The following is a 12,902-nucleotide window of genomic DNA, read 5'->3' as shown; positions in this document are numbered from 1 at the left end:
ATAATAGAGTACAAGTCAATAAATTATTATGCCTATATGGTTTCAAAGGTTGTTAAAGCATTACAGGTCTATGCTGGATTCAGGCAGCTGAAAAAACTCTTCAACATCATAAAAAGGGTTTGAGCAGAGCCACGTATGTAGAGTTATTTTGAACTCTATACCCTAATAAATACTGAATCTATTGTCAAGCTTCAGAGAAAATTCCGCTGCTACTCCATTGGCCTCAAGTTTTTCAGTGTCTATTCGTCTTTCTGATCGTTCTGTCTTTCTCTTCTGCACTGCTATTCTTTGGTTTATTTTGACTATAGTGAGGTCCACGTTATAATGGCAGTGTTTGATTTGCAATGGTAATGCTATCCTTGTCTATCATAAAACGGGTAGCGCTATCTCTTTCTCGCTTTGCTCTGTTGCTAGATCGTCTTTCAACAATGTAGAATTAATAATTAATTAACAAAATATTTCATCTTTATTGAGAAATATGATTTCTTGCTTAATAAAATATAAATGATTATTTTAAACGAGAATAAACAGTTAATATTACATCAATAAACCTTTTAATAAAAACAATATAAAAATCTTGAAGTACCCTTTATTTTTTAAAAACTTTAAAATAGTTCAACAACTAGTTTCGACCCTAACTTAGGTCATTTTTAGGTTTATTTTCAGGTTTACTATTTTAAAGTTTTAAAAAATAAAGTTCAAGATTTCTATATTGTTTTTATTAATTTGTTAAAAAGTATCCCAAGTGAGTGAAGTGTTTTTATCAATAAACCTGTATCAGCTACCGTTTATAGAAGGCATTGACAAGACAACGATCGGCAACGTTGTTCTCCTATCTTTGTCCACAGCCATTATAACGTGGACCTCTCTATGGTATCATTGTGTGGTCACTTCCACACCCAGCTCCTCTAATGCTCCTTACAGCTGTTACACTGCCGTTGGTCTGTAAGTACATGGTCGATTTGGTTTTTAGTAAACCAAATTAATGTCCATCTATATATTTTCTAGGAAACATTGTGCTTGGAATTTTGAAGTCATTTGCCAGGGCAAAATTTGCTAGCCGAGTTCCATTGTCATTTGTATTCCCAATTGCTGGCATCCACGTTTGTTTTCTCCCTATCTTTGCATTTGCATCTCCCAATAATATTTTCAGGTCAAAACTTGGTAACTTGTCCACTATTTCTTCAAGGAGTTCATAGAATTGGTCCTTGGACTCATCATCTGAATCCTCAGTAGGTGCGTAGAAGCTGACTAGAGATACATTTCTAAATCTTCCCCTTAGGCTAATATTGCACATTCTCTCATTACAAGGTTCAAACTGGATCACAGCTTCTGCTTCTGCCTTGATAACTGCAAAACCCACATCTCCATAAAACCTTTCATCATCATAGCCACTGTAGTAAATTGAAAGAAAAAGACTGAGAAATTGTCAAAAACCACAGATATATTGATACATTGTTTATACAATGTGTGTTTATACATTGCTTATTGATACAATGGTGTAATAACCGAAACCGGTCTTTCTAAGTATCAATATATCTGTGGTTTTTGACAATTTCTTAGTCTTTTTCTTTCAATATGAATAATTACCACAATATCAACTTCTCAACTACACAAAACGTGACTGTAGTAAATCCTATATTTCTCTGTCTCAATTCTACTATTGCCTTCCTAACTGCAAAACCTTCATCACCATAAAACCTATTATCATCACAGCCACTGTAGTAAATCCTATATTTGTCCGTCTCAATTCTGCCTGCAAGGGGTCATCTGCTACAACGTCCATATTATATTTATCAAGTTCTTGGCGCCAATATGTTGAAAGTTCTGGGAGTTGCTAAAGTATAAGGCCCGGTTGCACAACAGCCGGTTAAATTTTAACCGTGATTAATTTTATGAGAACCAATCAGAGGCGTTTTTGAAAAGACGGCTTCTCTGATTGGTTCTCGTGGAATTAATCACGGTTAAGATTTAACCGCTGTTGTGCAACCGGCACTAACATTTTTATTGTAGAAAAGCCTCTACAGCATAGACAACGTCAATAGATAAACAATTATTATAAAGCTCTAACATTCCATGTTCCAAATCTAAGTTGTTTAGGGGGAATCCGATTTGTTATCCGTATTTCTGGAAAAAATGTATATACATTACGGTATATTTTAGGTTATTAAAACTCACTTAATTTTAGTTGATACATCAATTTAAAATTATCGTTAAGGCTACCATTTTCAATCATAAAATATTCCCAATTGAACCTGGACTAGAAGAAATTTATGAAATATTGTTCAATTCACTTGTATGAAAATAGTATTACAATTCACTAATATTTACAATTTACTATCCTGTCTCCCGTTACATCAAACTTGTATTCTTTTTGTAGCCTACCTTACCTATTTATAGTTATGTTCATTATCAAGTCTTTAGGCTATCATAATAAATTATACTGAGAATTCAACCTCTTACATTGATAATCAATATACATATATCTGAGATAATTGTGTTGTATCTTTGTTTTATGTACTTTTCTGTTTTAAAAATACATGTAAGTTTGAAACTGTTGTATTAATATAATTATTATTCATTGTAGTTTCTTCATTATGTATTTTCAATTTTATTTTTGTTTAATATATACTGTACAGATCATTCGATTCTCCTTTACGTTATTTATTTAGAAGTCCAGAGAAATCATGTTCCAATATGTATATTTTATAAGTTAATTTTAACTAAATAAGTAATAAATTCTTAAGAATAAACAAATATTATAAACATGATAATAACATAATAAATAGCATAAATACTTATAAACAACGTTTCACTTTTTGTATAAATTTAATTTCAAAACAGAACTGTGTTTTTATTGTGTAGTCTCTTATATATATTTGACAAAATCTGTCCTTTTTTAGTTTGAGAGTACTTTTATAATCACATATTATTCCACTCCAATCCTATATCTTTCTGAGAATTTTTGGGGTAAGGCATGAGAGTGGGAGAAAGAATTTGAAATTGAAGTGTTTTTTAATTAGCACCTGCATCACAGAGTACATATTTTTATATTATGTATTCTGTGCCTGCATATTGACATGCTCAATCAACCTAAAGTCAAGTAGGGCCTATCTGAATGACTTTGCCAGGTTATTTTCTATTTATTCACTTCTCAGATTGAACAGAGATACTAGAAGAGAGTATCATGAGTATTCTTTGAATCGCCGTATTTTCATGGGTTGCTCAGAATTTGTTGTCCATGTAGAGATCTGCAGAATGGCCAGCCACCATATATATTCATGTGTTTATATATTCCTGAGCCAGCTAGGTCACTCGCTATTATTATTTATTCAATTATACACAAACACATCATTCATTGAAATGATTGGGGAAATCAACAGGCACACTCCAAAACTGTTCCTTCCCCGAATTTTGATTTAGGCTATTATATTCATAATATAGCTTGTTATTATATCCTATTCATATATTTATCGATGTTTGTAAGTCATATATGCGGAGATTCCGCTCAACCCCTAAAGAATAGGCTCTGTACATTTAATGGATACAGTACACAACATAATTCATACTAATACTTCTGAGTATTGAGGTAGCAACTCCTTGTCTGCTGATGATGAGCCCAGTGCTCTAAAACGCGTCCAGACTCAAAAAGTAAGTTGTAGAAGTACTATTATAACCATGTACTCCATATTGATGGATTCTTAACACTTAATTAGTCATACTTCTGAGTAATAAGGTAGGCATATTCCTTGTCTGCTAACTATAGATAGGGCCTAGTTCCCTAAAACGCGTCCGGACTTTACTGTTGTAAAAGTGAACAAAGTAAATCATGATGTTTAGAAAATAATGTCAAAGGCCGAATCTTTTTGTCATAGAAAGCGTATATTTATGCCTTCTTAAAAGTACTCATCTGTAACTCTATGTGGGTGAGGGTTTGATTTCAAAAATATCTCACCACGGTCAAATCATACAACGGAGAATCTATAGATATAATTTCTTAGTGTCCAGATGAAAGAGTTTGAAAAGAGCTCTTAATACGTTGTCTCTAGTTTGAAACCACAAGTGGATCTAATGTCTGGTTGATTGCTAGACAAATATGCTGTATTGATATAATTTTATATCAATCATCAAACTTGTTTTAAAAGTAAGAGCTTTCAAATGAGACTTCCCTTTAATGGCTGAACTTTACTTTGAGAGATCCAAAGCGCTATTATTCACCGCACTCTGTTCTCTGTGTTTACTGCAGCTCCCTGACATATGATTGGCAGACGATCTCTATATGCCTCAATGGCCGCCAACTATTTTGTGTATTAGATTAGGATATTAATTTTCTGTTTTGTATTTGTTTTAATGTGCATAAACTTTTCAGTCGTAAGTGTTATGTGATAAATCAGTGTTTAACAGAACGTGTGGTACACGTATGTACATACTTTTAAGATGTCAACAAGGTCGCAGTTAACGAAGGATTTGAATGGTCAGTTCCTTGTTTAGTATACTTGTATTGATACTCATGTTTTAACTTCAAAACCGCCTCTGTGACCATGTAATAAAAGATAATAATTATATTATGATTTTATCTGGTCATATTTTTAATTCGAAGCTAAATTATTCCTTACAGGAAGAGTGAATCACTCCTTTACATTTATGAGTCACCCAATCTAGCCCATTTCTGAAGAGGATATTTTGTGTTTGTTTATCAATTTCTAAGATTGGATAGGCCTACATTATCACTTCAAATAGTTTTTTTGTTTTTTCATTTTTAGTTTTGTACTTGCATTTTTAAATTGAAAGATCATCATTATCACCGTACGGTGATTGTTTGATATTTGGTTAAAATAGAACTATCTGTCAATGGTTTAAGTAGGCCTAACTTACTTACCTACTGTTTAGTGGTTGCTGTTACTATCTTTAACTATCACAGTTGCAAGTTTCTGTAATCTTACAAGTAGCTCGGTAATAATTGTATTTATAATTTCAGAAAATGTCTGTGCTACTTATATTTAACTTATTATGCTTAATCGTCATTTTAATAAATTGTTAATATAGAGTTTATAATATCACAATATCAATTTAACTTAATAAAGTAGACTAGAGCATTAGTCAAGATTTCAAGCGTTATTAATTATTGCTTTTATAAACTTGAAATAATTTGATAGAAAAAAATAGATAATTAAAATTAATACAACAAAATTAGTTAATGCAAACATTGACTCATCAACTACAATGCAAACATCATTCTACATATATTGAATTTTAGGCTGTTATTTAATGACTAATCTCTTTCGAGTTGAATATTCTACAAAACAAATTGTTTAAAATAAATTGTAGTAATTTAATGTTCCTTTCATAAAATACGGCAGAATATATTTACGCATATATATGAGCTTAGCAAGCTAATATATTTCCACTTAGCAAGCTAAGCTAAGTCCAAACATGTGTGAGACTGTCTATCCTTGGATTAAGAGCCCAGCTGTTTAGGGGGCGTTTGCCAATGGTCATTTTCACACTTACCAATTTCTCGACGACATGACAGGATAGTAAGCTAACCGATTGGCTGATTGTCGATACGCCCACACAATCAGCCAATCAGAGAACATTCTGTCCTGTCGTTCCGTGTCTTCAAAAAATCTGTAAGAGTGAAAACGGCAACTGTTCGATAGGTAGGGTGCACACCCACTAATCTACCTAGGCCCGTTTGCACAAAAGCCGGTTAAATTTTAACCGTGATTAATTCCACAAGAACCATTCAGAGAAGGCCTTTTTGATAAGACGGCTTCTCTGATTGGTGCTCTTGGAACTAATCACGGTTAAAATTTAATCGGCCTTTGTGCAACCGGTATATAGTGTTCCACAAGAGTAATGTCCCTGAGTCCAATTAATTGTGTCCTAATCAAGAACGCTTTCAATAATTGTCAATGATATACTGCCAACTGTAAGATATATTACAAATAGTGCTAGATGTTTCCTGTAAATTCTCATCCATAGAATAACACAAAAGTAGCTTATATATAGTGAGGCTCACGTTATAATGACAGTATTCGATCAACATTGGTGTTTTGTTTTGTCTTGCCTATCATTCGACAAAGCAGATAGCAGCAAGACCTTTTCTACCTTTGCAACTTTGCCAGATCGTTTTTCAACAATGTAGAAATACAAGGTGCGCCAGAGAAACTTACTTATTTGAAAAAAATATCGCGCGGTGAATTGGTCATTTAGAGTAGCAGAAGGGGGCGCATCTGGAGGTGGAAGTTCCCAATTTTATCCTCCCTCAAGTAAGTATGCTCTGGTCTAGAGAGCTGCGGGCCTTCGCAGTTGAGAGATTCTTTTCCAATGATCGATCATCACTTGTTGTTGCTACGCAACGTGCCTTCCGCGCTCGATTTGAAATTCCTCCTCACAGACTCGTTCCTGGCCGTAATTCGATTCTGTTGTGAGTTTTCTCATTTCGGGAGTAGGGAAGTGTCGCTAAACCCAGAAATGAACTTCAACGAACCATCAGAACTCCAGAAAATATCGAAAGAGTGAGGCAGTCTGTTGTGCGTTCTCCGCGGCGCTCGGCTCGGCAATTTCTGACTCCACTGTTCGACGAATTTTCCATGAACACCTTCAATTTCATCCCTATAAAATTGGCTGTTGTTCAAGAATTGACTGAACTCGATTTTGTTGCCCGTCAAAATGCATGTCATATGCTGATTGACAACCTGCCTGAAGACTCGGTCATTTTTTTCAGTTACGAGGCTCATTTCCACATGCTTTTCCTCAATGCGATTTTTTTATGAGGTTATTTGAAATCCCTGGTTTATGTTGATCAACCACGGACCATAGCACACCTCAAGAACAACTTTCGCGACGCCATTGCCAACATACTGATTATTGATATATACTGCAACAAGTGGATACAAATTTCAAAAATCGACTTCATCAGTGTATGCGCAATGGGGGTCTCCATGTCCTTTTTCAAGAGTGTATGAAAAAAAATTGGGATATTTTATTCTCATATGAAAAATATTAAAACAATAACTAAAGTAGTTTTGTTTTTATTGACCTTTCAAATAAGTAAGTTTCTCTGGCTCACTTTGTATAACTAAAGTGCGAGATAAATTACTTTTAACATGAAGAGGAGAAACCCATTTCTCCCTCCACAGTTGTAGCGTAGGCACAGACGGACATCCAGCGCACAATTGGATGCGCTGTGTCATTTTACTTCATGTTCTTGTGATGAACACATCTCTGTAACATACACAAACCAATATACCTGCTGACCAGTTCACTACTTGGAACATTGCCAGAAATAGATGGAGAGGAGTGTTGCCGCTTCGCGTTACAAAGCTCTCTCACTCAGACACAAAAGAAGGAGAATGCTGCTAGGTAGTGGGAGTGATTAGTGGAGGATTTGAGAAAGAGCTGTGTTAAAAGTAATTTATATCGCACTTTAGTTATACAATATTCATAGAATATAGTTATAGAATATTCAATCTCAGTCATGAAAATCTATTATTCTATAATTCAAAAATATATTTTTTGGCGAATAAAATATAATTGATTATTTCAAACAAGAATGAACGGCTAATATTACATCAGATAGACCGGTATCTGCTAACCTCTATAGAAGGCAGTGGCAATTCCGAGAATCGATGACGCTGTTCTCCTATCTTTCTTTACTGTCATTATAACGCGGACCTCACTATAACTCAGTAGAAGCCAAATCATTATGGTTGTCTGTTCATATTTGTGATTAATTTAATTGAAACATTTTGTTCACCATTGTTTAATTATTTAACTTCGCATTAAACTACTAGACCATATCTAATTGTAATTCTTGCCTGTTAGTTCCTATCCAGTTCAGTTGAAAGCAAGAGCTCGTGCGTTTTATTGTTTTAGAGAGTGGAACTCAAATTAACCATTCAGCGAATCTCTTACACATTATTCATACAATAGTTACTCACTCGATTAATATATGCAACCAATGAATTACAGTGTAGATCCGTTACCGGTGTAAAAGCGTTTGTTAAAAATAGTTGAGCTGTGCTATTGTTCAAGTATTTGCCCAAGTCAATTGTGAATGTAAATCAGTTTACTTTCTGCTGTGTTAATTCATAGTTTATTTCTTGTGAGGAAAAGCAACATTCAACTAAAATGGAAATTCTATACTTTATCCGCGATTAATTTATAAATGTCTACACTTTTTCAATAGGTTACATTATCTTGTGTGCTGTGATTTGTAAAGATAAATGCTTGGATTAGCCTGCTAATTTTTTAATGTAGATTTAAATTGCAATACGCCTCGTAATGGATCTATTGAAAAAAATTGCCAAACTCCATAGTGATCAAAGTAAGTTTGCATACTATTAGAACATACATACTAATATCAATAATTAATTATCATGTTCATCTAATTAGTCTCATTGCCCTCATCACTATCGGGTTGGAAACAGCATTTTTCTTCAAAAATTTGGAAAGGTGGTGATAACAATTTTGAAAATAATTTTTTACTATTTAAAAATCTCTTGATAATGGCATCATATAGCTGAAACATGTTGTGACACATCATGACACATAAAACATTTATATTTTTATTCATATTCAAGAGTAGCCCTAACGGAAAAAAATAACATTTTTTACTATGATTGGTAAATCTTCAGAAATCAAACAATCATAATTATTTGCCACTTGAAAATATTTCAATTATTTTACAAATCCTACTGTACAGTACTTTTTTCTGCATGCCCACATGAGCTCTAGGCTTGTTCGTGGGTAATGAGGCGGATGATAATAAGATATGAATACAGTTTTAGGTGGATACCGAACCACCGACAATCGATCTTACAACTCATGAATCATAATTTTTCAGAGGAGTTGGAGCAACAGGCGTTTGTATTGATAATGTGGTATTTCAGCATGACGATGGATAAATTGTGCCTTAAAACCTGTTACTGTAATCTATAATATAATATAATAAATAAAATAATTGGCTTATACACGTACGGGATAGGAAATTCACGAATGACGCATCATCACGTCTCAACTACTCAACTGATTAACTTGATATTTTTCATAAAGATTTGAATTTACCGAGGATGGTTATAGGCCTATTTTAAATTCTTCAAGATTTCAGTGTGTCAACTGCTTCGTGCTAGTTGCCGGTTGCTTTCACCTGCTAGTTGAAAAGAATGTTTTATGAATAATGGTAGACAATTTCTTTGGTTCAGTTGAATTTTCACTTTGTTGAGACAGTTTGAAGTTTGTTTTATAAGCAGCAATATTTTTGTGATTAATGATTGTAACTCTTGATTCGATTACAGTGTGTCAGGTTTTCAATAAGACCCTTGTGAAGCACGGGTTACCTGCTAGTTGGAAATAATGTTTTATGAATAGTGGTGGACAATTTCTTTGGTTCAGTTGAATTTTCATTTTGTTGAGACAATTTGAAGTTTGTTTTATAAGCAGCAATATTTTTGTGATTAATGATTGTAACTCTTAATTCCATTACAGTGTGTCAGGTTTTCAATTAGACCCTTGCGAAGCACGGGTGACCTGCTAGTTGGAAATAATGTTTTATGAATAGTGGTGGACAATTTCTTTGGTTTAGTTTAATTTTCACTTTGTTCTCTTTGTTGAGACAATTTGAAGTTTGTTTTATAAGCAGCAATATTTTTGTAATTAATGATTGTAACTCTTGTGTTTCAGAAAGTGTCAAAGCACTATTGGGAAAACGTGTTAAAATACTCCTTAAAAATGTTGTCCGGCTGGAGACAAAAGGAGATAAAACCGAAAACCGAGTTCTGGTTAGTTTCAGCTCCCATTATTCATTGTTGGAATCTCAATTTCTAATTTTATGTAGAATTATTAGGATAAATATTTATTTTTTACAGACTTCCATAGTATCGCGCCATCACTAAATAGATTAGAGGAAATAAACACTCTGTATGATTAGATATTCAAACATCGTCAGGGCTCTTGAGTGTATGTTGGTATCGATTTTCAATCTTCTACTGTCATTACCAAATATTTATAAAAGCGTGAGTGTTCATTATCGAATATGTTCAATCATCTCTATTTTTCGTTTGATTGATTACTCTAGTTTCAATGTCCAGTTAAATTTAGCTCAAGATGTTTATGTTGTAAGCTGTAATATATTAACATTTTATCCTGTTTGCTGTTTCTTTGCATAGCTGATGGAGGTTTAGAGCTCTATCTCAACAACCCATTGTTTTACTTACTGATGAATCATTATGGAGAATTCATCAATTTTATTGCCTACTTTTAGAAATGTATGAGTATTAAAATAATTATTCCTGAATCATAAATTATTTTATTTAAACAATATTCAAAAATATACTCTTGTCAATTAAATTCTTGAAACCATGATTAGATGTGCAAATTATCCAAGATTATTATCATTCTATTTAAATAATCTGAAATATTATCAAAATATCTCTAGATGAATTAGATTCACTCAGCACTTTTCTAGTTTTCAAATTAATTAAATTTCCTCTTTTCAAATTCTGGAAATGCAATTCATTTGTCTGTAATCAGTTGAATACCTATAGTGAGGTCCACGTTATAATGGCAGTGGAGAAAGATAGAAGAAAAACGTTGCCAATCCTCTGTCTTGTCAATGTCTTCTATATGCTGGCTTTGTGATTCAGAGGCCCGGGTTCAAATCCCGGCCCGGGCAAGATATTTATCTCGGGCCACTCCCGTGTTTCGGATGGACACGTTAAGCCGTCGGTCCCGGCTGCCTAAAAAGTAGTTGTTAGGTCATGTCAGAGGCCCTGAAATTGATCAGTTGCGACCTGAAAACTTTGACACCAGACCTGAGCCAGCCAGGTCACTCGATATTATTATTATTATAGAGGCTGATACAGGTTTATTGATGTAATATTAACTGTTCATTCTTGTTTAAAATAATCAATTATATTTTATTAAGCAAGAAATTATATTTTTCAATAATTTCATAATAAATTTTCATAATAAAGATGAAATATTTTGTTAATTCTACATTGTTAAAAGACGATCTGGCAACAGAGCAAAGCGTGAAAGAGACAAGGATAGACAAGGATATCAATACTATTGCTAATCAAACTCTGTCATTATAACATGGACCACACTATAGTATTAATCAACAACTATGAAAATTAAACTTTGTTAATTTAATTGATAATTTTCACCTATTTTCAGGTCTTTTCTCCTTGTCGACTGTTTCTTCTCACAGCGAAAGTACCTACCAGGGTTAGTATAATTTTAATTGCATATATACTTTATACTTTTTCCAATAGCTAGCTAGAAAAAACAATTTTTAAATTATTATGTCATCGATTATGTAGGAAGACCGAAAATTGGTCGTAAAAGGGCAATCAAAAAATAAAAATATACTTTTTCCGATACAAGGTCAACGTAAATCAAGTCTACAGACGTGTACTTCAAGGAATCAACAAACTAAGCATGCTTGCGTCATTTCATGACTCATAGAAAGATAGCATAATAAGATATACATCATCATCCACGGCTCTGCAATCCAAAACGGATCTTGGCCTCCTCCAGCAATCGCCTCCATTCCACTCTGTCCATGGCAGCTCGTCTCCAATTTCTTACACCAAGCCTCCTTGCATCTTCAGTGACTGAGTCCATCCATCTCAGTCTTGGTCGACCAGGGCGTCTTCTTCCTTCCATGTTGTAATTAATGATTCTTTTAGGCGGATATGAGTCATCAGCTCTTTCAACATGGCCCGCCCACCTGAGTCTCCCTACTCTGATAATAGCCACTGCATTGGTGTGGCCGCACATATCATACAGATTCTTTCATCTGTGCCACACTCCATCAATTTGCACACCACCAAAAATTCGGCGTAGAATCTTTCGTTCGATAACGTTGATCATATTCTCATCCAGTTTTGTTAGGGTCCATGCCTCACTGGCATAGGTCAGCACAGGCAGAATCAGTGAGCGGTAGATTCTTATCTTTGTTTCTCAGCTCAAATTCCTTGATCTGAAGTGTTTGGCTAAACCGAAGTATGTCCTATTTGCAAGTAGGATTCTTCGCCTGATCTCATGTGCTGTTTCATTTTTTGAGTTTACTGAAGACCCAAGTTAGACGAGCTCATCAACCACCTACAAACCACAATTAGCTATCAGGTCACACTGAGCAGCATTGGACCTTGATGAGACCATGATCTTTGTTTTCTGCTTGTTTAAATCAGTCCCATACTATTTGCTGCCCCTCTCATGCTATTATATGCCTCCATCATATAGGGGATTGATCTGGCTGCAATGTCAATGTCGTCAGCATAAGAAGATATTACTCATTATCAATATTTGGGAATAGAATAGTTTTGGGCCAAGCCTGTTGTTCGTTCCCGATCATATTTATATGGTTTATAATAATTGTATCCACAATAAAATATCACATGGTAAAGGGCGTTTGTGTTCCAATTTTCACTGTTACCTCAAGCAGATAGCCGTAGATCATTTTAGTGGAGCTGTGTAATGCTGGAAGTATCTCATAATTATCAATGCAATATTGTATTCACTATTACTCATTCATTCATCCCATAATTCTAAGATTCAGATCAACAAGTTTTTAACTTAATAAGTAGAGTTTCTTATTTGAACCTTACTTCGAGTTATAATTCCCAACAGCTCGTGTGCTAATGGGAAGGATATTTTATATCCTTCCTAGAGAATCGACAATTATTTGTTGAAACACCGCCGATTCATGTAGTTACATCACATTATTATATAATCGTTATTCTAATTGCACTCAATCTTTATTTTCATTGATTAATTATTTATACTTTGTAAAATTCGTTGAATAATTAGCTTCATAGTCATTTAATGTAAATTAGTGTATAAGCCAGTAAATATTGTAACATACATAAATAAATCTAATACTGTGCCGTTCT

At 33.9% G+C, this 12,902-nt stretch overlaps 1 protein-coding gene across 4 annotated transcripts in view; it reads left to right on the top strand.

The window, feature by feature from the left end:
* Positions 1-4,252: 4,252 nt before the first annotated feature.
* LOC111055076 (F-actin-uncapping protein LRRC16A) overlaps positions 4,253-12,902 on the top strand; it is a 95,820-nt gene continuing 87,170 nt past the window's right edge. For 3 of the 4 annotated variants that reach the window (XM_039429099.1, XM_039429098.1, XM_039429097.1), the window contains exons 1-3: positions 4,254-4,474; positions 9,688-9,785; positions 11,182-11,232. In XM_039429099.1, the coding sequence (XP_039285033.1) occupies positions 4,438-4,474; positions 9,688-9,785; positions 11,182-11,232 (186 nt within the window). In that variant the 5' untranslated portion in view covers positions 4,254-4,437. Of the gene's footprint in view, positions 4,475-9,687; positions 9,786-11,181; positions 11,233-12,902 lie in introns of all 4 variants that reach the window. The other variant, XM_039429100.1, reaches the window with a different exon arrangement.

This window comes from Nilaparvata lugens, chromosome 5 (assembly GCF_014356525.2).
Source record: "Nilaparvata lugens isolate BPH chromosome 5, ASM1435652v1, whole genome shotgun sequence".
In the NCBI taxonomy this organism is placed as follows: domain Eukaryota; kingdom Metazoa; phylum Arthropoda; class Insecta; order Hemiptera; family Delphacidae; genus Nilaparvata; species Nilaparvata lugens.
Note: the sequence above shows the minus strand (reverse complement) of the source record. Positions and strands in the feature narration are given on the sequence as shown.